This window comes from Lutra lutra, chromosome 4, assembly GCF_902655055.1.
Source record: "Lutra lutra chromosome 4, mLutLut1.2, whole genome shotgun sequence".
Lineage (NCBI taxonomy): Eukaryota > Metazoa > Chordata > Mammalia > Carnivora > Mustelidae > Lutra > Lutra lutra.
Window position 1 is genome coordinate 156,658,029 of NC_062281.1, and position 27,716 is coordinate 156,685,744.

General features: G+C 38.1%; 1 protein-coding gene across 1 annotated transcript in view; it reads right to left on the minus strand.

Moving 5' to 3' along the window:
* RNF11 (ring finger protein 11) overlaps positions 1 to 27,716 on the minus strand; it is a 47,576-nt gene that overhangs the window by 2,324 nt on the left and 17,536 nt on the right. Inside the window, exon 2 of the mRNA XM_047727006.1 lies at positions 1,209 to 1,378. Within this exon, the coding sequence (XP_047582962.1) occupies positions 1,209 to 1,378 (170 nt within the window). The remainder of the gene's footprint in view (positions 1 to 1,208; positions 1,379 to 27,716) is intronic.

Here is a 27,716-nt window from a genome sequence, read left to right on the forward strand (position 1 = left end):
ATCTGAACAGATGAAAATGGCTTGCCTGTCATCCTACCAAAGCATGCAAACTGATTTTTTCCTAAAGAGCATTAATCCAAAAATCTCTTATTTTGATTCCCTGGAAATCTGCACAAGTTTGACAGCTATCAACAGAGCAAAGAGAAATGGACCGACTAACCTGGGGATCAAGTCCATTCCTAGAACTGTGCTTACAAAACAGCGACATATTATAGAAGACACCTGAAGAAGAATGTGATGCTTCAGGTGGGAAGCCATCAGATTAAATTCATGTGAACTCAGTTTTTGGTGTAAGCCCAGGAGTAAGATAGTTTTCATTTTAATAACTATATGTAAAAACCACCACTAATTTCAGTCTACTTACTGGGCTGCTATACCTAAAGATCTCTTTATTAACCCTAGTTTCAAGTTCACGGAATTCTACAGGTTTAAGAAGTAACCCAATGACATAGTATTTCAGAAGTCAGTATTCAGGACAAGTTATTATCTTACGTACTACCACTAAATGGTGCTATGGCTCAAACAGCCAAGCATCAACATAGTAAATTAGGTTATGTCTTTGTTGGCAAGACCATTCTCAACCTAAAAGGAGAATGTCCTCATTAGGAATTCTCAGACAATGAGCTCTTAGGACAAAAACTTCCCAAAAGTAAAATATCATATTCAACTCACCTGTCTTAATTAAATTATTCCTCAAATTAAAAACAGATATAAGATTTTCCTCATCACTAAAACTCCTTTTTTTAATAGCTGCATAATCTACCAGAGTACTCCGATGCCAAAATCAACTTAACTATAGTTCTACTCTAAATAAAACCATGGTGAATATCTTGTGTATAAAGCTCCAGGAGTTGGAGTGAGATACACATTTTAGGATAGATCTCTGTCTCAAAGGGTACAGACCTTAGAAGGTCCTTGACATATTGCCAAATTGCTTTCCCAAGGCCACCAGCACACTCATGCAGGTGAATCATTTTTAACTGACATCAACTGTCATCCACATGGACACAAACAATATACAAAATGGTCAGAAATTCACACCATTTCTTAGCTTTTTTTATTGAAAATTCTTAATTGCTGTATCCCAAAATTCTTTTGCATAAACTGATTATATTAAATATCCAACTTCTAATATGCAGGAGAATATTTTCAAAAGCAAATCTCTGGAGATAGACCTTTGAAACATGTATAAATTTGTTAAAACTTACTCCCGGATCTTTTTTTCTGATCCATCCCTTCCAGGGTCATAAACTCCTTTAGGCAGATGTTGTATAAGGCCTATTCTTTGAGCTATCCTAATTTGTTCCTCTTCAGTCAGCTGAGTTGCTAGGCGAGTCTGGCTAGGTGTTGGATGATAGACTGGAACTGGAACTTGTTCCTAAATTTTAAAAAAACAGAGAAAATAATTATTTTTTAAACATCTATTTTCTGGGGGTAATGTTTTCCTTGTTTCTTCTTTCTTTGGCTTAGTGGGTGAGAGGGGACCTCGGAGAGGTTGGTTGGGCTAGTGTGCAGTACTATGAGATCATTTTACTCTGCCTTAACTTCAGCATACCTAACCAAGATATAAAGGATAAAAACAGGGGTGCCTGGGTGGCTCGGTCGGTTAAGGATCTGTCTACAGCTCAGGTCATGATCCTAAGATCCTGAGATCAAGCCCCACATCAGGTTCTCTGCTCAGTGGGGAGATTGCTTCTTCCTTTCCCTCTGCCCCCCACTCATGCTTGCTCTCTCTCAAGTAACTAAAATCTTTAAAAAAGGGATAAAAACACAATGTTCACTAAAAAACTCACAAGGAATGCTGTGTGAAGTATTTGCACATGAAAGCCACATATCCCCAATATACTGTTCCTGATACACAAATACAGTAATTTATCTATTGGTCTATCAGGAATAATACATAAATAAAATGGACTGTATTCAATATTCTTTGTAGGCTGTATTCTGTATTCAATGGAGCTCTGTAGTCCCTGTATATCATTATTTATGTTAAAAGTGGTCATTACAGACTCCTATTTGTAAACATTTTCCCCCATATAGACAACCTTAAATTTATTTGGAAAGGCTGGATATTATCACAATAACCTTTCTGTAAAATTCCTTTTAAGCTTTTGGATACATATATGGATATGACAAGTGAGCCAAATGAGGCCACCCTTCCTCCCAAATGGAAAATGTAAGTTTTTAGGAGATGTAAATAACCTCCATAATTACCCAGAACATCAACTGAAGCTGCTTCAAATTAATGGCTTTTGTATGGAAAATAATTGAGAGTACCCATAATGAGAAACTTTATAAGGGCTCAAATATAAATATCCTTTCCAAAGAGAAATTTTAGGGGAAGTCTCAGATATATATAAGTTAGGCTCGGATACTCAATATTTAATTCAAGGAAAATGAGACTTTTCCACAGTCTCCTAACATACCACTCTGTCCCTTTAAACTAGCCTTATTCATTAATACTTCTTTTTTTTTTTTTTTTTTGACAGAGAGAGATCACAAGCAGGCAGAGAGGCAGGCAGAGAGAGAGAGGGAGAAGCAGGCTTCCCGCTGAACAGAGAGCCCGATGCGGGGCTCGATCCCAGGACCCTGAGATCACTACCTGAGCCGAAGGCAGCGGCTTAACCCACTGAGCCACCCAGGCGCCCCTAATACTTCCTTTTGACAGCAGAGTTTATCAAAGGCAGAACAGCATTAGACTTCAAATATTTCTCTCTCTTTATATATATAATGGAATACTACTCAGCTATCAAAAAAATGAAATCTTGCCATTTGCAACAATGTGGATGAAACTAGAGCATACTATGCTAAGTGAAATAAGAAAATCAGAGAAAGACAATTATCATATGATCTCACTCATATGTGGAATTAAAACAGAGTGATGAGCACTGGGTGTGTTAAATGCAACTACTGAATTGCTGAACACTACATCAAAAACTAATGATGTGCTATATGTTAGTTAATTGAACATAATAAATTCTGAAATAAAAAAACAAAACAGGGGGTGCCTGGGTGGCTCAGTGGGTTAAAGCCTCCGCCTTTGGCTCAGGTCATGATCCCAGGGTCTTGGGATCAAGCCCCGCATCAGGCTCTCTGCTCGGTGGGGAGCCTGCTTCCCTTCCTCTCTCTCTGCCTGCCTCTCTGCCTATTTGTGATCTCTGTCAAATAAATAAATAAAATCTTAAAAAAAAAACAAAAAAAAACAAAACAGGATCATAGGGGAAGGGAGGGAAAAAAACAAGACAAAAATCAGAGAGGGAGACAAATCTTCTTAATCTTCAGAAAGAGACTCAATCATCAGAAACCAACTGAGGGTTGCTGGTGGGTAGGGGGGTAAGGGAGTGGGGTAACTAGATGGACATTAAGGAGGGCATGAGATGTAATGAGCACTGGGTATTATATAAGACTGATGAATCAAAAAAAAAGACTGATGAATCACTGAACTCTACCTCTAAAACTAATAACACACTATATGTTAATTAACTGAATTTAAATAAATACCCTCCAAAAAGGACTTTAAATATTCCTTTTCTGAGATTTAGAACAAATGTTTAATTAAAGATCTCAAAACCCAGTAAATCCTTTATCAAATAATCAAGAGTATATCCTCTGGTGCAAATAAAATGCCAGTAGTTAAAAGTCTCATATGTGTGGGGCGCCTGGGTGGCTCAGTGGGTTAAAGCTTCTGCCTTCGGCTCAGGTCATGATCCCAGGGTCCTGGGATTGAGCCCCGCATCGGGCTCTCTGTTCAGCGGGAAGCCTGCTTCTCCCTCTCTCTCTCTGCCTGCCTCTCTGCCTACTTGTGATTTCTGTCTGTCAAATAAATAAATAAAATCTTTAAAAAAAAAAAAGTCTCATATGTGGGGCGCCTAGGTGGCTCAGTGGGTTAAAGCCTCTGCCTTTGGCTCAGGTCATGATCCCAGGGTCCTGGGATCAAGCCCCGCATCAGGCTCTCTGCTCAGCAGGGAGCCTGCTTCCCTTCCTCTCTCTGCCTGCCTCTCTGCCTACCTGTGATCTGTCAAATAAATAAATAAAATCTTAAAAAAAAAAAAAAGTCTCATGTGTTCTGAATTTCCAACATCAAATCATTAATGTTACTTAAGTACTTTCATACTTCTACCTCATCATGTGAATGCTTATCAGAAGTATATGCTATATCTAAATATTCATTTAATGCATATCACATAGAAAGATGATACCATATTATTAAAAGTATGGCTCTTTGATCCAGATAACCTTAGCTCAAGTCACTTACCTCCACTTAACAGAGAAACCTCATTTAAGCTGTTTAACCCAGCTGGACTAGATTCTACCTATTAGGGTTGCTATAAGGCTTAAATGAAGAATAGTCAACCTTGAAGTGGCAGGCAGGAAGTTAAATGAGTATAGATATTACAACTACTAATTTCGCATTCAAAGAGTTATTATCTATTGTTGCAGGAAACTAAGCTGTTCCTCTAAGTTCCATGCCTTTCCATCTTACTGCCTTTGCTCTTGCTATCCCTCCTACCTTTCTCTGAAGTCCACTGGTCCTAATTATACCTTGTCCAGCAGATTGTTGATAACGAAATGAAGCCTTCCCAATCCTCCTCCCTACCACCCAATACTGACAGTCTCTAGCCTCAGCTTAATTACATAAGTGTTGCGTAACTATACGAGAAATAGGAATATTATACAGACTACAGTGAAACTTCAGTTAACCTGTGCAGTCATATGAAAAAAAGACTGTGAATTCTTCTAGCTTTTCCAGGAAAGTTAAGTACCAAACTGACTGTATTTCTCTATTATGGCTTGAAAGCTTTCAGCCCTGTGTATCTGTAGCACTGTGAGCAATTTTTGCTTTATAAACATTTTTTTAAAAGTTTTGTACCTACAAAAATTTTCAGTTTGTAGCTCAAATTCAGAATCTGTTACATGCAACATGTATATTAAAACCCTAGTTTATACACTAAAAAAACTGTTGAGCAGGTTTTATAGTGCATATAAAACTTATATGACCCTTTGGTCATTAATGATCATATATATGACTGTTGTATTTTTGGTTTATATACCTCTTCAAGGTTTTTAAACCTAGTAGGCAAACTTTCAATGTAGAAAAGTTTTATGGTTAAGTCAAAAAACTCCGCAACTTACTAGCTATAAGACCCTGTACACACGGCACATGGCTGCTTAGTTGGTAGAGCATGTGGCTCTTGATCTTGGGGTGAGGAATTCAAGCTCCATGTTGAACCTACTCTAAATAAATATTAAGACTCTCCCCATGTTTTTTTTTTTCTTCCCCCCCCCCCCATGTTTTTTTAATCTCTCTGAACCTCAGTTTCTTCATGTGTAAAGTACTAGGAGCACTGTAAGAATAAACTGGGAAGTCCAAGTGTTGTCCCTAGTACAGTACGAGATACACATGAACAAGCTCATTAAGAGGCGCCTGGATGGCTCAGTCAGTTAAGTGTCCGACTCTTGATTTTCTCAGGTCATGATCTCAGGGTCATGGGAGTCCGCCTGTCCCTCTTTCTCTGCTTGCCCATCCCTTATCATACTCTCTCTCTCAAATAAAAATCTAAAAAAAAAAAAAAAAAAACCTCATTAAATAAACGTTAGCTATTATTGCAGCTCTAGTATTATATGACTATGGAATAATATCTCAATATTTAAGAAATGGACTGGACTATGCAGAGAGGTAGGTAAAAGTTAAAAAATGAATCTTAGAATTCATCTAAGACCAACTTTCTCATTTTATAGGCCTAAACTTGCCTACAGTCATGTAATTACTGAAAATATTACAATCAGAATTTTGGTCTCCCTTTTAAGTCAGTAATTTCTACTATAGCATTCCTGGTTGCCGGATAGCAAGGAGACTCTGCAAGTTAAATGATTTGGCTTGTGTCCATTTATATTACTTTGAAGAATAGTACACAGAAATGACATATTTTAAGAAAACCACAAAACATGGCATATTTCATAAATGGTTCTATAAAGGTTTATCATCTGTGATAAAGGTTTAATTTCAGTGACTTCTAGAATTTAAGAATTTCAAAGAATATCAAATCCATCCTAAACTGCCCCTGTAAAACAGATGCTATAACTGACAGAAAAATAAACTCCAAAGTCTAATCATAACTTCCCATCTGTCCTTTGATTCAAACTACTGAGGGCTACTTCAGTAAGGTTACTAAAGTTCAGAGGTCAAATTCTGCTAGTAGAGGGCAGTTTCTCCTCATTTTCTCTTTGGGATTTCTGTTCTCTGGTATCACTTTCTTAAACTACCTGGTCTAAAGAGGTAACATGGCCTACTAATCTAACGGGTTTTTTGAGCAACAGAACTATCTTGTTCAGAGTAATCTTATTTATAATTACAATATTTAAAACTGAGCTACAGTAGTGGAATGGGGCTGGAATGGAATGTGACCTAGGAGGGATGAGGATCCCTATTCCACCCCCTTACCTGGGGCACGTTTGCAGAATCACAGTTTTTAAATGGAACACAGTTTTTAAAACACTGCTATCCAAGAATATGGGACTTTTTTTTTTTAAGATTTTATTTATTTATTTGACAGACAGAGATCACAAGTAGGCAGAGAGGCAGGCAGATAGAGGAGGAAGCAGGCTCCCTGCTGAGAGAGAGCCTGATGCGGGTCTCGATCCCAGGACCTTGGGATCATGACCTGAGTTGAGGGTAGAGGCTTTAACCTACTGAGCCACCAGGTGCCCCAAGAATATGGGATTTTTAATGTAAAAAATTAAATTATAAGACTGGAGTCTGTTACTTATTATGGTCACTGTTAATATCTTTAGCAGTCTCTATCTTTGAATAAAGATAATAGCACCACTTTACAGGGTGATGATACAATCATAAGATAACAAAGAGCTTTATAAATGTCAACATTTCCACGTTATTCTAACCATTTGTTTTCTCCCCACCACCAGTGACTCTGGTTTGCAGACTTTAAGCTAACAGCTATTGTCCCTGGCTCTCTGGCTTGTCCCTGAATACAAATTCTTTGACCTCTGTTATAACTCCTGCCAGGCTGGAGTTTTTCAACCCTTGGGTTACCACTTCCAGATGAGGCTACCCTCCTGTTTCTCAGTCCCAGTCCACTTGACTAGTGTGGCACAAGATGACACATATGAAGTCACACTGGAAAAACTGGTACAAGACTATGGGTAATAAGGGTCTCCAAAATCCTTGAACATACCTACTACAAACAAAGAATTTGTTTTAGAGGTAATAAACTCTAAGCATGTACTTTAAGAGGCTATATTTCCTTGGTCTTATGGTTCATATGTGTACAGAGAAGAAAGAATAGAAAAGGAAATCTCTACTTAATGAAGAAACATATTAATAGATATTAAAAATAAAACCCCTAAAAAATAAAACCCCTATCTTTTAATTATATATATTATGATGTATTTTCTTTGGTATTTTTTGTTAAACCAAAGGAACCCTCTAAGCACTACCGAGATATTTAAAATGATTCAACATACTAATTTCAATTCATATACCTTTTCAGAAAGCTATAGAGGGAATGAAATGACTTAAGAATTGCTGATATTTTAAAGATGGATATGGCCTCACTGTTCTGTTTAACACGTCCACCTTACTTTAATTTCCATCATACTTGTTAAAATGGCTTGTTGTATGAGTTACTATTTACAGACTAGAGATCCAATGGTATTTTCTAGGTAGCAAAATGGAATCTTACTTCTAAAGTCAGCTGGAAGACAGTGAATGGAAGATAAGACATGGATATTAGAAAAGCCAATTTTTAAGAGATTTGGATTCTGGGACAGTTCTCACCATTTCCTAATTGATGGCTCACTACCTAAACACTGTCTAAATAATATGATTTATGCTGAACACCTGCTTCCCTTCTGGGAGTCTGGAATTTTAGTATGCCCTAGACAATGGGTACCTACTCAGTATTTTCGGGTCCCCTGGTAAGACAACCCTTGACACATACTGGCACAACTCAATGCTGGGGAAATTAAGTGTATCCTGTGTGACTCCACTATGAGAGGATTCTTGGAAACTTGTGCTTGTTTCCTATGGACTCATGCTCCTTTTTCCTTTGCTGATTTTGATTTGTATTCTTTTGCCATAGTAAATCAGAGCTATGATTACAACTATATGCTAAGTGCTGTGAATCCTCCTATGAAATCGAAGAATAATCTACATAACATTCAGAGTGATGGATAGTTCCCACATTGACTCTTTTGTTTTCAGTTTATTTGGCCACGTTCATTAGAAGTTCTTCTTTTTGGGGCGCCTGGGTGGCTCAGTGGGTTAAAGCCTCTGCCTTCTGCTCAGGTCATGATCTCAGGGTCCTGGGATCGAGCCCCGCATTGGGCTCTCTGCTCGGCGGGGGGCCTGCTTCCCCCCTCTCTCTCTGCCTACCTCTGCCTACTTGCGATCTCTCTTTCAAAAAAAAAAAAAAAAAAAAAAAAAGAAGTTCTTCTTTTTGGTGGGGTGCCTGGGTGGTTCAGTTCGTTAAGCCTCTGCCTTCAGCTCAGGTCATGATCTCTGGGTTCTGGGACCGAGCCCCACATCAGGTTCTCTGCTCAGCAGGGAACCTGCTTCTCCCTCTCTCTCTGCCTGCCTCTCTGCCTACTTGTGATCTCTGGCTCTCTCTCTGTCAAATAAATAAATAAAATCTTTAAAAAAAAAAAAAAGAAGAAATTCTTGTTTGTGGAAAAAAATTCTCCTATGTGAAAATGGTATGTTCTGACAATGGTGGTTACACAGTACTTGTGATTTATTCCTTTTCCCAAAGTAAATTTTAAAAGATCCCTGAAGGAACTATTATTTTGAACATTACTTAGCATACAGAAAAACACTTTTAAATAGAGATGTTGTTTTGTGCTGAACTGTGTCCCCTAAAATTCCTATGTTGAAGTCCTAATCCCCAGTATCTCAGAATATGACTGCATTTGGAATCACTAATGTGACTGATTTTGTCTTGGCCTCTCTTCCTGTCCTACACCCTTCACTTAATAACTATGTCCATGGAGACAAAGAAAATTACCACTTCAATATAAATGATTCACAAGTTTATATTCCAGTCTAAATCTCTTTAAAATTTTTAAAAAAGATTTATTTACTTGACACAGAGATCACAAATAGGCAGAGAGGCAGGCAGACAGAGAGGGGGAACAGGCTCCCTGCTTAGCAGAGAGCCCAACATGGGGCTCAATCCCAGGACCCAGGAATCATGACCTGAGCAAAAGGCAAACACTTAACCGACTGACCACCCAGGCACCCCTAAATATCCTTTTTAAATTATAGGCTCTACTTGACAGTTCCAACTCAGATGTCCTCAAAGTGCCTCAAACTCAACATGTCCAAAAATGAACATGGTCCCTCATTTAGGCTTCTCTATCTCACTGAATGACAGGACCATCTTTCTAGTTCTGTAAGGAAGACATCCTTGACACCTCCCTCCCCCTTAGTCTTCCAAGTTCTTGTGAGTTAATTTTCTACTGAAAAACTGACAGAATCTGTTTATTTCTTTTCATATCTATTGCTAATACTCTAGTCTAAGTTCCCATTTCGTCCCTGGTGTAAAATATTAGCCAGCAAAATCTCAATTTGTTCTCTATCCAGAAGTTAGAGCAGTCCTTTCAAAACAGATTTGACTCTATTCTATGCCATCGTCACACATATCTAGAAGACCTTCTTCATTCAATAGCTTCCCACTGCTCTTAGGATGGAGGCCAAAGTCTTTAATAAGACTTCCAAAGCCCTGAACAGTCTGGGTACCCACCTGCCCTCCTTCCTCATCTAACAACTCGCTGCTTTCTAGCCCCATGGCTTTCCTTCAACTCCTTTTTGAGAGCAAGGATCTCTCCTACAGGAAGTCACAGTGCATGCTGTACTCTGCATGAAACACTCTCCTCCATCACCACTCTGCTTAAATAATGCCTTTTCTTCCTTCAGAGCTCAGTTAAACTTCTACCATCTCAGAAACCCTTCCTAACTAACATTCTCCTAATGGGATTTTATACATCAAGTAACTTTTCTTCACAGCATCTGTCATATCTGTTATAATTTTACATTTAGTTATAATTTGCATGTTTGTCTTCCCCACCAGACTGTAAGATCCACAATAAGAATTCGTTTTGCTTCTCACTGAACCAGCACATGAATAAAAGGTCAATTAAAAATCTTACCTACTGGGAGAGGAGTCAAGATGGTGGAGAAGTAGCAGCTGAGACTACTTCAGGTAGCGGGAGATCAGCTAGATAGCTTATCTAAAGATTACAAACACCTACAAATCCAACAGGAGATCGAAGAGAAGAAGAACAGCAACTCTAGAAACAGAAAATCAATCACTATCTGAAAGGTAGGACTGGCGGAGAAGTGAGAAGTGAATCCAAAGCGACGGGGAAGATAGACCGCGGGGGGAGGGGCCGGCTCCCAGCAAGCAGCGGAACAACGGAGCACAAAATTGAGACTTTTAAAAGTCTGTTCCACTGAGGGACATCGCTCCAGAGGCTTAACCGGGGTGAAGCCCGCGCGGGGTCAGCGTGGCCTCAGGTCCCGCAGGGTCAGAGAAGGATCAGGGTGTCTGAGTGTCGCAGAGCTCACAGGTATTAGAACGGGGAAGCCGGCTACAGAGACAGAGCCGAGGAGTGACTCCCAGCTCGGGGTTACCTTGAACTGGTCGCAGGCTCGGTCAGCTCGGAGCGCGGCCGGAGGCCAGGGTGGCGGGAGTCATTGGGCGCTGTTCTTTGGGGGCGCACTGAGGAGTGGGGCCCCGGGCTCTCGGCTCCTCTGGGCCGGAGACTGGGAGGCCGCCATCTGCATTCCCGCCCTCCGGAATTCTACGGAAAGTGCTCAGGGAACAAAAGCTCCCGAAAGCAAACCGGAGCAGATTACTCAGCCCAGCCCTGGGTAAGGGCGGTGCAACTCCGCCTGGGGCAAAGATGCTTGAGAATCACTACAACAGGCCCCTCCCCCAGAAGATCAGCAAGAAACCCAGCCAGGACCAAGTTCACCTACCAAGGAGTGTAGTTTCAATACCAAGGAGAGCGGCGGAATTCCAGAGGAGGAGAAAGCAAAGCACGGAACTCATGGCTTTCTCCCCATGATTCTTTAGCCTTGCAGTTAAATTTTTTTTTTCTTTTTCAATTTTTTTTCTTCTTCTGCTAATTTTTTTTAACTTTTACCCTTTTCTTTTTTAACATTTTTTAACTAGTTTAAAATTAGATACATATGTATATATATCTAATATATATATATATTTTTTTTCCTTTTTATACTTTTTCTTTATTGGTTTTCTTTTTTTAATTTTTTTTTCTTTCTTTCTGAACCTCTTTTTATCCCCTTTCTCCCCCCTCACGATTTGGGATCTCTTCTGATTTGGCTAAAGCATATTTTCCTGCGGTTGTTGCCACCCTTTTAGTATTTTACTTGCTCCTTCATATACTCTTATCTGGACAAAATGACAAGGCGGAAAAATTCACCACAAAAAAAAGAACAAGAGGCAGTACCAAAGGCTAGGGACCTAATCAATACAGACATTGGTAATATGTCAGATCCAGAGTTCAGAATGACGATTCTCAAGGTTCTAGCCGGGCTCGAAAAAGGCATGGAAGATATTAGAGAAACCCTCTCGGGAGATATAAAAGCCCTTTCTGGAGAAATAAAAGAACTAAAATCTAACCAAGTTGAAATCAAAAAAGCTATTAATGAGGTGCAAACAAAAATGGAGGCTCTGACTGCTAGGATAAATGAGGCAGAAGAAAGAATTAGCGATATAGAAGACCAAATGACAGAGAATAAAGAAGCTGAGCAAAAGAGGGACAAACAGCTACTGGATCACGAGGGGAGAATTCGAGAGATAAGTGACACCATAAGACGAAACAACATTAGAATAATTGGGATTCCAGAAGAAGAGGAAACAGAGAGGGGAGCAGAAGGTATATTGGAGAGAATTATTGGAGAGAATTTCCCCAATATGGCAAAGGGAACAAGCATCAAAATCCAGGAGGTTCAGAGAACCCCCCTCAAAATCAATAAGAATAGGTCCACACCCCGTCACCTAATAGTAAAATTGACAAGTCTTAGTGACAAAGAGAAGATCCTGAAAGCAGCCCGGGAAAAGAAGTCTGTAACGTACAATGGTAAAAATATTAGATTGGCAGCAGACTTATCCACAGAGACCTGGCAGGCCAGAAAGAGCTGGCATGATATATTCAGAGTACTAAACGAGAAAAACATGCAGCCAAGAATACTATATCCAGCTAGGCTATCATTGAAAATAGAAGGACATATTAAAAGCTTCCAGGACAAACAAAAACTGAAAGAATTTGCAAATACCAAACCAGCTCTACAGGAAATATTGAAAGGGGTCCTCTAAGCAAAGAGAGACCCTAAAAGAAGTAGATCAGAAAGAAACAGAGACAATATACAATAACAGTCACCTTACAGGCAATACAATGGCACTAAATTCATATCTCTCAATACTTACCCTGAATGTTAATGGGCTAAATGCCCCAATCAAAAGACACAGGGTATCAGAATGGATAAAAAAACAAAACCCATCTATATGTTGCCTACAAGAAACTCATCTTAAACCTGAAGACACCTCCAGATTTAAAGTGAGGGGGTGGAAAAGAATTTACCATGCTAATGGACATCAGAAGAAAGCAGGAGTGGCAATCCTTATATCAGATCAATTAGATTTTAAGCCAAAGACTATAATAACATATGAGGAAGGACACTATATCATACTCAAAGGAACTATCCAACAAGAAGATCTAACAATTTTAAATATCTATGCCCCTAACGTGGGAGCAGCCAACTATATAAACCAATTAATAACAAAATCAAAGAAACATATCGACAATAATACAATAATAGTAGGGGACTTTAACACTCCCCTCACTGAAATGGACAGATCATCCAAGCAAAAGATCAACAAGGAAATCAAGGCCTTAAATGACACACTGGACCAGATGGACATCACAGATATATTCAGAACATTTCATCCCAAAGCAACAGAATACACATTCTTCTCTAGTGCACATGGAACATTCTCCAGAATAGATCACATTCTTGGTCCTAAATCAGGTCTCAACCGTTATCAAAAGATTGGAATCATTCCCTGCATATTTTCAGACCACAATGCTCTGAAGCTAGAACTCAATCACAAGAGGAAATTTGGAAAGAACCCAAATACATGGAGACTAAACAGCATCCTCCTAAAGAATGAATGGGTCAACCAGGAAATTAAAGAAGAATTGAAAAAATTCATGGAAACAAATGATAATGAAAACACAACGGTTCAGAATCTGTGGGACACAACAAAGGCAGTCCTGAGAGGAAAATATATAGCGGTACAAGCCTTTCTCAAGAAACAAGAAAGGTCTCAGGTACACAACCTAACCCTACACCTAAAGGAGCTGGAGAAAGAACAAGAAAGAAACCCTAAACCCAGCAGGAGAAGAGAAATCATAAGATCAGAGCAGAAATCAATGAAATAGAAACCAAAAAAACAACAGAACAAATCAACGAAACTAGGAGCTGGTTCTTTGAAAGAATTAATAAGATTGATAAACCCCTGGCCAGACTTATCAAAAAGAAAAGAGAAAGGACCCAAATAAATAAAATCATGAATGAAAGAGGAGAGATCACAACGAACACCAAAGAAATACAGACAATTATAAGAACATAGTATGAGCAACTGTACGCCAACAAATTTGACAATCTGGAAGAAATGGATGCATTCCTAGAGACATATAAACTACCACAACTGAACCAGGAAGAAATAGAAAGCCTCAACAGACCCATAAGCAGTAAGGAGATTGAAACAGTCATCAAGAATCTCCAAACAAACAAAAGCCCAGGGCCAGATGGCTTCCCAGGGGAATTCTACCAAACATTTAAAGAAGAACTAATTCCTATTCTCCTGAAACTATTCCAAAAAATAGAAATGGAAGGAAAACTTCCAAACTCATTTTATGAGGCCAGCATCACCTTGATCCCAAAACCAGACAAGGATCCCATCAAAAAAGAGAACTACAGACCAATATCCTTGATGAAGACAGATGCAAAAATTCTCGCCAAAATACTAGCCAATAGGATTCAACAGTACATTAAAAGGATTATTCACCACGACCAAGTGGGATTTATTCCAGGGCTGCAAGGTTGGTTCAACATCCGCAAATCAATCAATGTGATACAACACATTAATAAAAGAAAGAACAAGAACCATATGATACTCTCCATAGATGCTGAAAAAGCATTTGACAAAGTACAGCATCCCTTCCTGATCAAAACTCTTCAAAGTGTAGGGATAGAGGGCACATACCTCAATATTATCAAAGCCATCTATGAAAAACCCACCGCAAATATCATTCTCAATGGAGAAAAACTGAAAGCTTTTCCGCTAAGGTCAGGAACACGGCAGGGATGTCCGTTATCACCCCTGCTATTCAACATAGTACTAGAAGTCCTAGCCTCAGCAATCAGACAACTAAAGGAAATTAAAGGCATCCAAATCGGCAAAGAAGAAGTCAAACTATCACTCTTCGCAGATGATATGATACTATATGTGGAAAACCCAAAAGTCTCCACTCCAAAACTGCTAGAACTTGTACAGGAATTCAGTAAAGTGTCAGGATATAAAATCAATGCACAGAAATCAGTTGCATTTCTCTACACCAACAACAAGACAGAAGAAAGAGAAATTAAGGAGTCCATCCCATTTACAACTGCACCCAAAACTATAAGATACCTAGGAATAAACCTAACCAAAGAGACTAAGAATCTATACACAGAAAACTATAAAGTACTCATGAAAGAAATTGAGGAAGACACAAAGAAATGGAAAAATGTTCCATGCTCCTGGATTGGAAGAATAAATATTGTGAAAATGTCTATGCTACCTAAAGCAATCTACACATTTAATGCAATTCCTATCAAAGTACCATCCATTTTTTTCAAAGAAATGGAACAAATAATCCTAAAATTTATATGGAACCAGAAAAGACCTCGAATAGCCAAAGGAACATTGAAAAAGAAAGCCAAAGTTGGTGGCATCACAATTCCGGACTTCAAGCTCTATTACAAAGCTGTCATCCTCAAGACAGCATGGTACTGGCACAAAAACAGACACATAGATCAATGGAACAGAATAGAGAGCCCAGAAATAGACCCTCAACTCTATGGTCAACTCATCTTCAACAAAGCAGGAAAGAATGTCCAATGGAAAAAAGACAGCCTCTTCAATAAATGGTGTTGGGAAAATTGGACAGCCACATGCAGAAAAATGAAATTGGATCATTTCCTTACACCACACACGAAAATAGACTCAAAATGGATGAAGGATCTCAATGTGAGAAAGGAATCCATCAAAATCCTTGAGGAGAACACAGGCAACAACCTCTTCGACCTCAGCCGCAGCAACATCTTCCTAGGAACATCGCCAAAAGCAAGGGAAGCAAGGGCAAAAATGAACTATTGGGATTTTATCAAGATCAAAAGCTTTTGCACAGCAAAGGAAACAGTTAACAAAACCAAAAGACAACTGACAGAATGGGAGAAGATATTTGCAAATGACATATCAGATAAAGGGCTAGTGTCCAAAATCTATAAAGAACTTAGCAAACTCAACACCCAAAGAACAAATAATCCAATCAAGAAATGGGCAGAGGACATGAACAGACATTTCTGCAAAGAAGACATCCAGATGGCCAACAGACACATGAAAAAGTGCTCCATATCACTCGGCATCAGGGAAATACAAATCAAAACCACCATGAGATATCACCTCACACCAGTCAGAATGGCTAAAATTAACAAGTCAGGAAATGACAGATGCTGGCGAGGATGTGGAGAAAGGGGAACCCTCCTACACTGTTGGTGGGAATGCAAGCTGGTGCAACCACTCTGGAAAACAGCATGGAGGTTCCTCAAAATGTTGAAAATAGAACTACCCTATGACCCAGCAATTGCACTGCTGGGTATTTACCCTAAAGATACAAACGTAGTGATCCAAAGAGGCACGTGCACCCGAATGTTTATAGCAGCAATGTCTACAATAGCCAAACTATGGAAAGAACCTAGATGTCCATCAACAGACGAATGGATAAAGAAGATGTGGTATATATACACAATGGAACACTATGCAGCCATCAAAAGAAATGAAATCTTGCCATTTGCGACGATGTGGATGGGAACTATAGGGTATCATGCTTAGCGAAATAAGTCAATCGGAGAAAGACAACTATCATATGATCTCCCTGATATGAGGGAGAGGAGATACAACATGGGGGGTTAAGGGGTTAGGAGAAGAGTAAATGAAACAAGATGGAATTGGGAGGGAGACAAACCATAAGTGACTCTTAATCCCACAAAGCAAACTGAGTGTTGATGGGGGGAGGGGGGTCGGGAGGGGGGTGGGATTATGGACACTGGGGAGGGTATGTGCTATGGTGAGTGCTGTGAAGTGTGTAAACCTGGTGATTCACAGACCTGTACCCCTGGGGATAAAAATATATGTTTATAAAAAATAAAATTAAAAAAAAAATCTTACCTACTAATAGCTAAAAACAATCACTCATGAATTTACTCCAATTTTTTTTTTTAATTCCTGTTTCTTTACATTTCCTGGAACGCCTAGTCAATTGTTAAATAATAAAGGTAGTGTACATGCCATAATATTGGGATTATACAGTTTTTTTCTTGCTAAGTATATTCTACATGATTGATAATAGTACCTACTTCCATCACTCCCCGAAATGTGAACTCTAAATAAGATTGTGCTTACTGAAAATGTTTACAAATTAATCATTTCCAATGTACAAGGACACTTACTAGAAAAATACTATGAATCAGTTCATGAACATCTAAATCACTAAACTGCTAATTAACATAAATGCTGGGGCCTTCAAGTGTGGTTCACTTGGCTGCCCTCACTGTCTATGATATAATTCATGAGGTATTTTGTGCTTATGCTAAAAAGGTGTGTGATTATCTGCATAATTATTTGATTATTATACTTCCTCATCACTAGACTATAAGCTTGATAAGGGCAGGGACTGTGTCTGTTTTGCTTACCAATGTATAATATTTACTCACAGTATTGGTACATCATAGGAATTTGATAAACATGACTGGATAACCAAATGATTTATATCAAAGCACTCATGTTCCTATAATCCATATCATATATTCATACCAGGATTTTAAAAACATGCTATGAAAAAAACTGCTAATGATTTGGATTAAACAAAACCAAAAAGAAAACTCAATGTAAATTATAACCCACACTCCTCCTCCAAGTGACAATTCCTGGTTTGTTGCCTCTTTTAAATTTCTACCTACCTATCTCATAGGAACTTCAATACATTCAAAAGCAAACTATTTTTTTACTTCCACAATCCTTCTCTAACTCAGAATTTATATGCCTACAAAGGTTAATGACAGAGTACAGTGGAAAGAACATGGACATTTCATGTAATCTCAGCTCTGGCACTTAACAGGTATGCAACCCTAGGCAAGTTACTCAGTAACTCTAGGCCTAAAATTCCACCTCAGAAAAACAGAATACCTTTCTTAAGAGTGTTGTAAGGAATAACCAAGAAAATGTACGTGAAGTACCTACTAACACAGGGACTCACTATTTGGGCCTTCCTATAAGGACATCACCATCCTTCCTGATTTCTCTGACTTGCCCTCCTTCCCTTTATCTCCATCATTTACTTTAAGACTATAAGACTATAATCTTTTAAAAAATATTTTATTTATTTATTTGACAGAGAAAGAGAGAGAAATCACAAGTAGGCAGAGCAGCAGGCAGAGAGAGAGGGGGAAGGAAGCTCCCCGATGAGCAGAGAGCCCGATGTGGGGCTTGATTCCCAGGACCCTGAGATCATGACCTGAGCCAAAGGCAGAGGTTTAACCCACTGAACCACCTAGATGCCCCTAATGTCTTATAATCTTAACTACCATTTCCTCAGTGTTGATAGGAGACACATGTACTTGCCCTGTGAATTTAAATTTTGAGAAAGGGGAAATTTTCATAAGAGAAGCAAATATAATCAAATAAATTTAAACATTATCTTTCTCCTTAATGCTTTAATTCTTCACATCTTCATGCAAAAAAAAAAGCATTCATAATAAAGGAAAAGAATTAAAATTAAAGTGTGTTAGGAAAAGAAATGGAGCATCACGGGAGGGGGTAGAACAGAAAAGGAACAAAGGATTACGAAATACACTGAGACAGCATAGAGAAAAGACAGGGTCAGTCACATAAAAAGCAAGGTCTAACCTTCTGATGTGAAAACTCTGAAGCAGTTGTTTGTTAATAGATCATGTCTGTTAATTATTTGTTAATATATAATGTTTTTGCTAATATATAATAAAGCATCTATAAAATGATGAATGCTGGGAAAGTATAATGGGCCCTAATCTTAGGGAGTGTAGAAGCCAAGAAAGACAAACATATCAAAGTGTAAACATGTCTATTTGAAAGGCGGTGCATTAAAAGTTGGACCCAATTTAGGGAATATGATACAATTTTCAGAAACTAAAACAATGCAGTGGGTAAGTGCCTAAATAATGTGCTGAGGCTGGAAATAGTACAAGTCTGGTTTGTGGTAAAGGAAAAATAAAGTCACTGCTAAAGAATGCAGCTTGTCACCAAAAGCTGTATCCTTTCCTCCAGTAGGAAGTAAGAGTCAGCTCTTCTGATTTTCTCCTTACTGCCTCACAAACTGCTGCTGGCACCACCCCCTCCCCAGCTGCAGTCTCCTACTGGGAATGTTTTCTCTGAATTTGCCAGACTGAAATTTAAGACCATAAAATGGAGGATTTGGAATGGACAGTCTCAACACATATTTTAACTCTGATATTCAGTGAATCATGACCCCCAAAACCCCAAACCAAACAACCAACCAGCCAAACAGAAATAATCCTCAAAGATTAGCATTAATGCAATTCCTGAGTCAAAAAAGATAACATATATGGGGAAAAGAGACAGCATTCCGTCTATATGACAAATGATATGTCATATTTGTTGAGAAAGTATACAAACTAGAGTGATCTGCATGGAAGAAAAACACTGTTTCCATGGAGGTGGTTTGGCATTTGCTTATTTTTTAAAAAAGATTTAATTTTTTAAAAACAATTTTATATATTTGAGAGGGTAACAGAGGGGCAGAAGCAGCCCCCCCACCCCCGAGCACAGAGCCCCACTTGAGGCTTGATGCCAGGACCTGAGATCATGACCAGAGCTGAAGTCAGAGGCTTATTTAACCCACTGAGCCACCCAGGTGCCTCTTATCGGAGAGAGGGAGAAAAAAATCTCAAGCAGACTCCCTATGAACTCGGAGCCTGAAGCAGGACTCAATCCCACAACCCTGAGATCGCAAACTGAGCCAAAATCAAGAATCGGACATTTAATTGACTGAGCCACCCAGGCGCACCATGTTTGCTTTTTTTTTTTTTAATGAAAAGTCTGACTTCTTCTCACTACATAAATATTCACTGGGCACTTACTATACAGGGTTATTTACAGTATCTTAATTGGGGGAGGGCTGGAAGGCATTATCGCCACAGGCACTCTGCATTAGCAAGTCTTTAGATAAGCTTATTCATTTATCTAAAGATCAAGAGAACTGAAATCAAGGTCACACTGAGCCCAAGCATCGATTGAAGTATTTCTTGAACACCCAACCATACTTCCAATGTTGTTTTAGGTAAAGGAATATAGTAACTGGGTAAGGTCTCTATCCTTCTGAAACCTAAATCCCTTAAAGTAGGGGAATCCAGAGATAGTAAATATGTGAAGATAGCTACCTCACCCACAGCTCCATACCATCTCTCCACTGCCCATGACTTGGCAACTTCTGGGACAGGCATACATCCCGAAGGCGCCATAGACTACCCAACATTTGATGACTTAGACCTGACTGCTGGAAAGAGGGTGAACCAATCAGATGCTTTATTCTCTTAGAATTGGAAAACTCAATCAACTGACCGGAAAGGTCATCAAGCAGCAAATAAGAGGCAGGTAAAAACTGGGGTTATGGGGCACCTGGGTGGCTCAGTGGTTTAAGCCTCTGCCTTCGGCTCAGGTCATGATCCCGGGGCGCATCGGGGCTCTGCTCAGCAGGGAGCCTGTTTCCCTTCCTCTCTCTTCTGCTGGCCTCTCTGCCTGCTTGTGATCTCTCTCTGTCAAATAAATAAATAAAAATCTTAAAAAAACAAACAAACAAAAAAAAACAAAAAACAACTGGGGTTATAAGGAGACATATGTATTAAAGATAGATCAGAAATGCTGAGTGAAGCAGACATTAGTAGAGCCCACAAATAAACCCTGAGAGTGGCTGTCTTGGTTCCTTGACAGCTTTCTGCTTCTAATCTATGTGTATTATTAAATGACAGCATCTTTCCTCCAAGTTACTTTTGTTTAAAATAAGAGTCTCCTAAGCACCACCACCATTTTCGTTCCTAAATTAGGGCTACTTTTTTCTTCTCATCAAGCAAACTGGTTTCCAGAGGGGAAATGGCACCCAATTATTGACAAAGAATTTTTTACCAAGTGGGGCAGATCTCCAGCATAGTTGTGGGCCAAGAGCTATTCTTCGACTTAATGTGTGAATTATTGTTGGAAGCACTGCTTTGCTACAACCAAAAAAAATACTAGAATTTCTCATGTAAGCATTCCATCTTTGAATTTTATCAGTTCAATGAATAATAGTTTTCAGTAACTGTCTTTCTTAAATGGCAGATGCAAATATAAGCCCATTTGAAAGCTAAGAGTAATAGGCCCAAGAATTCTTTGCAAAACCAACCAGAGGCAGAATATGCATAGCCTTTAAGGAGTTAAAAAATGAGAGCTTAAAACAATGGTATTAATTCCAAAAAGAATAAGTCTGTAGCAGCCAAAGTTGGCTTCGGAGATCAGGAAGTCTGGTATTGCATTTACTACACTAAGTTCTCTAACAGATACCCTCACCCTTCTCTTTAAAGGTTATTTTTTGAAGGACTAAGGCTAACATCACCAATAAAAATTAATTTCCTCCAAAAATTGTGAAACTTCAATTTTAAGAATGTTGCAAAATTCTTTAAAAGGTGTATTTCTTGGATTCAAAGTTTGAGGCTATATGGAAGACCAGTCCATTAAATGTACATATCAATTAAAATACACATTCTGATTTCAAAAAGCATTGGAAAGTTTTATTATTTTTTTTTAAGTTTAAGTAATCTCTACACCCAATGTGGGGCTTAAACTGCAATCCCAAGATCAAGAGCAACACACTCCTCTAATTAAACCTGGGAGGTACCCCAAAAAACATCAGAAAGTTTTAAAAAGTACACATCCCAGCACTGAGGAAATACAGTACCACTATAAGATAAAGGTCTACATTTAATATAACACTCACTGAACTATAATTCACATGAGAGAATTAACTCATTTAAAGTATACAATTCAGTGGTTTTAGTATGTTCACAGAGTTATGTGAACATTATCACAGTTTCAGAACATTTTCATCATCACCAAATGAAACCCTATATCTATCAGCAGTCATTCATCATTTTTCCCCAAATTCCCCAGCCTAGGCAACCACTAATGTGTTTTCTATCTCTACAGATTTTCTGGGCATTTCATATAAATTATTAATTTATATTAATTAATGTGGTCTTTGGAGGCCTAAAACATAGTACGTTTTCAAAATTTACCCATGTAGTACTATGTATCAGAACTTCATCCCTTTTTATTGTTGAGTAATATTTCATTGCATGTACACACCACCAGTTGTATAAATGTGTTTAGTCATTTATTGGCATCTGGGTTGTTTCCACTTTTTAGCTATTATGAATACACTGCTATGAGCATTTGTGTGTGACTTTTTATGTGGATATATTTTTCATGTTTTTTTGGGTATACACCTAGGAGTAGTGTGGGTCACATGACAACTATGTTCAATGTTTTGAGGAACTGCCAAATTCTTTTCCAAAGTACTTGTACGTATACTGAAATTCAAATTAAAAAACTTAAAAACAACAACAACAAAAAGTACTTGTACCATTTTACATTACCCGCAGCAGTGTATGAGTTCCAATTTTCCCACGTCATTACCAAATCTTATTTTTTTAATTATTATTAGAGCCACCCTAGTGGTTTTGATTTGTATTTCCCTGACAGCAAATAATAGTAAGCATCTTTTCATGTGCTGACCGATCATTTTTATTTCTTCTTAGGAGAAATGTCTATTCAGATCCCTTACCCTTTTTGAAATTGGGTTTTGTTTTTGAGATGTTTATAGATCCTGGACATTAGTCCCTTATCAGATAAAACATTTGTAAATATTTTCTTGCATTCTATGGGTTGTCTTTTCAATTTCCTGATGGTATCCTCTGAAGCACAAGTTTTAAATTCTGATGATGTTCATCTTATCTATTTTTGGGTCACTGCTGCTTCTTGGTACCACATCTAAGAAGGCTTTACTTAAATCAAGGTCGTGAAGACTTACTCCAATATTTTCTAAAAGCTGTGCAGATTTAGCTCTTATGTTTAGGTACATGAACAATTGAGTTAATACTTATATATGATGTGAGAAAGGGGTCTATCTACATTCTACGTGGACATGCAGGTGTCCCAGCACCATTTTTTCAAAGTTTTTTCTGAAAGGGCCTACATTTTAATGTGAGATTTTTTTCCTAGAAGCCTAGTGAAATATTTTGGGGTATAGGTGAAAGGAGTAAGAATCTTATAAGACTACTTATCTGAAGGAACCAGGGTGTCTTAAGGATGCCTAAAATTAGTCTGACCAAAAAGATTTTCTACTTCTAGTCCTATCAGTTGCTACAGCTTCTACATAGGTGGTTCCTACTTCCAATGCATTATTCAATACCATATCCCTAACACTTGCCTTCTAGTTGTTCATATGTGTTTCATGTAATATATCCTAACACAGGAAACAAGAAAAATTAAAGCTGTCTTATAATGATCCTCTTTAGATACAAATACAGAGAATGCCCTGATTCTCAATGTTGAGACTAGATGAAATACCAAATGTCAGCATCAACACCTCAATGACTGAAAGTGGAAAATCAGGTTTAATCTTTGGATTCTTCCTCAAGTTCAATTCCACAATCAGATCATCAAGAAACTGTTTTAACCAGTAAGAGAAATGGAGATAAGCAGAACATGGAATACAGGGTACTTAAGTTCTCTTGATAATCCACCTCAAAAAAAAAAAAAAAAAAAAAAAGATTCCTAACCTAACCTCAACAGTAGAATATAAATAAAACAAGTTAGAATTACTAGAGATTACAGATTAATCTTAGAACCCAAATGTGAAGTTGTTCTAAGCAGGGTTATCCAGCGATGTAAACAGAGATGGCCAGCTATTTATAAGATATTTTCAAACTGAAACTGACAATTTACTCCTTTTCCCATAACTTCTACATGAGAAACACATTCAATCACTTCCTCTACCTTTACCACCACCAGGAATCAAGAAATTTACCTTGTAAAATCAATAACCCAAATATACAGGTAAATAATATAAACTTAATATGTAATGGCTTTAAAAAACTAGAGCTCTAGGGAACCTGGGTGGCTCAGCTGGTTAAGCAACTGCCTTCGTCTAGGTCATGATCTCCCAGGATCAAGTAGCGAACCGGGCTTCCTGCTCTACTTCTCCCTATGGACCTCCCCATTCTCATGTGCTCTCCCTCTCGTCTTCATTCTCTCTCTCTCTCTCAAATAAATAAAATCTTAAAAAACAAAAAAACAAAAAAACCCAGAAAAAACAAAAACTAGAGCTCTAAAGACTGCAGCAAGGTGAGAAAATGCTTATAAAGTGATATTAAAAAGTAAAAGGATGCAAAAATATTAGAGTGCTATTATGAATACATTAAAAAATCTGCATTTGAAAAACTCATATATACACATTGAAATGTTAATTATGGTTGCATTAGAGTACTGAAAATAGGAGTTAATTTTTATTTCTATGTAATCATATTTAACTTGCAATTATAAAAAGAAAACTTTATAAAGTTGGTATTACTAAGTAAATAGCTAATTTTAAGTTATCACTAAAACATCCAATTTATAGGGAAGCCTGATGGGATACAAAATCAATGCACTGAAATCAACTGCATTTCTGTACACTAACAATGAGACAGAAGACATTAAGGAGTCGATTCCATTTACAACTGTACCCAAAACCATAACATACCTAGGAATAAACCTAACCAAAGAGGCAAAGGATTTGTACTTAGAATACTATAGAATACTTGTGAAAGAAATTGAGGAAGACCCAAAGAAATGGAAAAACGTTCAGTGCTCATGGATTAGAAGAACAAATATTGTTAAAATGTTTATACCACCTAGAGCTATCTACAAATTCAATGCAATACCTATCAAAATACCATCAACTTTTTTCACAAAGCTGGAATAATCCTAAAATTTGTATGGAACCAGAAAATACCCTGAATAGCCAAAGGAATGTTGAAAAAGAAAGCCAAAGCTGGTGCCATCACAATTCCAGACTTCAAGCTCTATTACAAAGCTGTAGTCATCAAGACAGTATGGTACTGGCACAAAAACAGACATATAGATCAATGGAACAGAATAGAGAACCCAGAAATGGACTCTCAACTTTATGATCAACTAATCTTCAATAAAGCAGGAAAGAATGTCCAATGGGGCAAAAAACAAAACAAAACAAAACAAAACAAACCAGTCTCTTCAACAAATGACGTTTGGAAAATTGAACATGCAGAAGAATGAAACTGGACTGTTTCCTTACAACATACACAAAAATAGACTCAAAATAGATGAAAGACCTAAATGTGAGACGGGAATCCATCAAAATCCTAGAAAAGAACACAGGCAACAATCTCTCTCTGTAGTGGCTGCAGCAACTCCTGGCTAGACACATCTCCAAAGACAAGGGAAACAAAGGCAAAAATGAGCTGTTGGAAATCCATCAAGATAAAAAGCTTTTGCACAGCAAAGGAAAGAAACAGTCAACAAAACCAAAAGGCAATCTACAGAATTTGAGAAGATATATGCAACTATCTTATCAGATAAAGGTTTAGTATCTAGGATCTATAAAGAACTTATCAAACTCAACATCCAAAAAAACAAATCCAGTCAAGAAATGAGAAGACATGAACAGACATTTCTCCAAAGAAGACATCCAAATCGCCAACACATGAAAAAATGCTCAACATCCCTTGGCATCAGGGAAATACAAATCAAAACCACAATGAGATACCACCTCACAGCAGTCAGAATGGCTAAAATTAACAAATCAGGAAAAGAAGTTATTGGTGAGGATGCAGAGAGAGGGGAACCCTCCTACACTGTTGGTGGGAATACACGCTGGTGCAGACACTATGGAAAACAGTGTGGAGGTTCCTCAAAAAGTTGAAAACAAAGCTACCCTATGACCCTGCAATCGCACTACTGGGCATTTACGAAGATACGAATGTAGTGATCTGAAGCAGCACATGCACTCCAATGTTTATAGCAGCAATGTCCAAAACAGACAAACTTATGGAAAGAGCCCAGATATCTATAGACAGATGAGTGTGGATAAAGAAGATGTGGTATATAGGTGCCTGGGTGGCTTGGTGGGTGAGTAGGTTAAGTGTCTGCCTTTGGCTCAGGTCATGATCCCAGAGTCCTGGGACTGAGTCTTGCATCAGGCTCCCTGCTCAGTGGGGAGGAGTCTGCTTCTCCCTCTACCCATTCCCCTGCTCATGATCTTGCGCTCTCTCAAATGAATAAAATCTTAAAATTAAAAAAAAAAAGGTGCGTTATGTATATACAATGGAATACTACTCAGCCATCACACAAAATGAAATCTTGCCATTTGCAACAACATGGATGGAACTAGGGGGTACTATGCTAAGTGAAGTCAGAGAAAGACAATTACCATATGATCTCACTCATATGTGGAATTTAAGAAACAAAACAGGATCATAGGGGAAGAGAAGGAAAAATAAATCAAGCCGAAACTAGAGAGGGATACAAACTATAAGAGACTCTTAATCATAGGGAACAAACTGAGGGTTGCTGAAGGGGAGGGAGGTGAGGGGATGCGGTAACTGGGTGACAGACATTAAGGAGGGCATGCGATGTAACGAACACTTGGTATTATATAAGACTGATGAATCACTGACCTCTACCTCTGAAACCAATATATCATGTTAATTAACTGAATTTAAATTTAAATAAAATGATAAATTTTAAAAAGTAAATAAAAAAATACAGGGGTGCCTGGCTAGTTCAGTCAGGGTAGCATGCAACTCTTCATCTTGAGGTCATGAGTTCAAGACCCATATTGGGTGTAGGGATTAAATAAATTAAAAAAAATTTTTTTTAAAAATCCAATTTTTAAGCTGAAAAGAAAGTGAAAGCAAAACAGAGACAGTTCATAAGGTATATCTAATTCTGCTAAGAATATGACTTGTATACAGTGTTGTCTAATTCTATTTTTTAAAAATGGAGGTGAACTCACATAACATAAAATTAACCATTAATTTAAAGAGAACAATTCTGTAACCTTTAGTACATTAACACTGTTATGCATCCACTACCTTTATCTACTTCAAAATACTATAATCACCCCCAAATAAAACTCTGTACCCATTAGGTAGTACCACCCATTCCCCCTTCTCCCCTGCCACAGGGCCACCATCTACTACCATGGACTTGACTATTCTATATATAGCATAAATGGAATCACAGAATATGTGACCTTTTTCGGTCTGGCTTCTTTCACTTAGAATAATGTATTCAAGGTTCATCTGCACTGTAGCATGTATTAATCCCATTTTATTAAGATATAAATAGTGAATCAGTCAAATATATATTTGAGAGTTCCTTGCATGTACAGTATGAATATTACCTAAACAATATTTTGTTTCAACAATGCATCTTGGGATGCAAAGGTATATGAATCAGTGGAAGTTAACTTTGTTTTTTACACTTAAAGTATAAAACTACAAGAGAAAAAGCATCGTTTAACAAACTTCAAAATATTTTCAGTTCACAAACTACTCTTGGTTTAGAATGTAATGAAATCCAATGACTTGTATTTTTTTCCTTTTTTAAAATTAACATATAATGTGTTATTTGTTTCAGGGGTATAGGTCTGTGATTCTTCAGTCCTACACAATTCACAGCACATACCCTCCCCAAGATCCATCACCCAGCCACCCCATCCCTCTCACATCCCTCTCCACTCCAGCAACTCTCAGTTTATTTTCTGAGATTAAGAGTCTCTTACAGCTTACCTCCCTCTCTGGTTTCGCAAGGACTTGTACTTTTTTTTTTTTTTTAAAGACTTTATTTATTTATTTGACAGACAGAGATCACAAGTAGGCAGAGAGGCAGGCAGAGGAAAGAAAGGAGGAAGCAGGCTCCCTACTGAGCAGAGAGCCGGATGCGGGGCTTGATCCCAGAACCCTGGGATCATGACCCAAGCCGAAGGCAGAGGCTTTAACCCACTGAGCCATCCAGGCAGCCCAAGACTTGTACTTTTGATAGCACCTCTATTTTAACAAGAAAGACTAACTGGAGATAGGTACATACATATGCTGTGTACCGTTAAGTGAGGAAAATTTGTTCAGTCTGGTACAAAAGTGCTCTGTGTGACCTTGTATCCATTCAAATTTCCAAAAGTAGGGGACATCAAATGTTCTTAAATATTTGGATTGCAGACACTGCAAGGATTAAGAAACACAT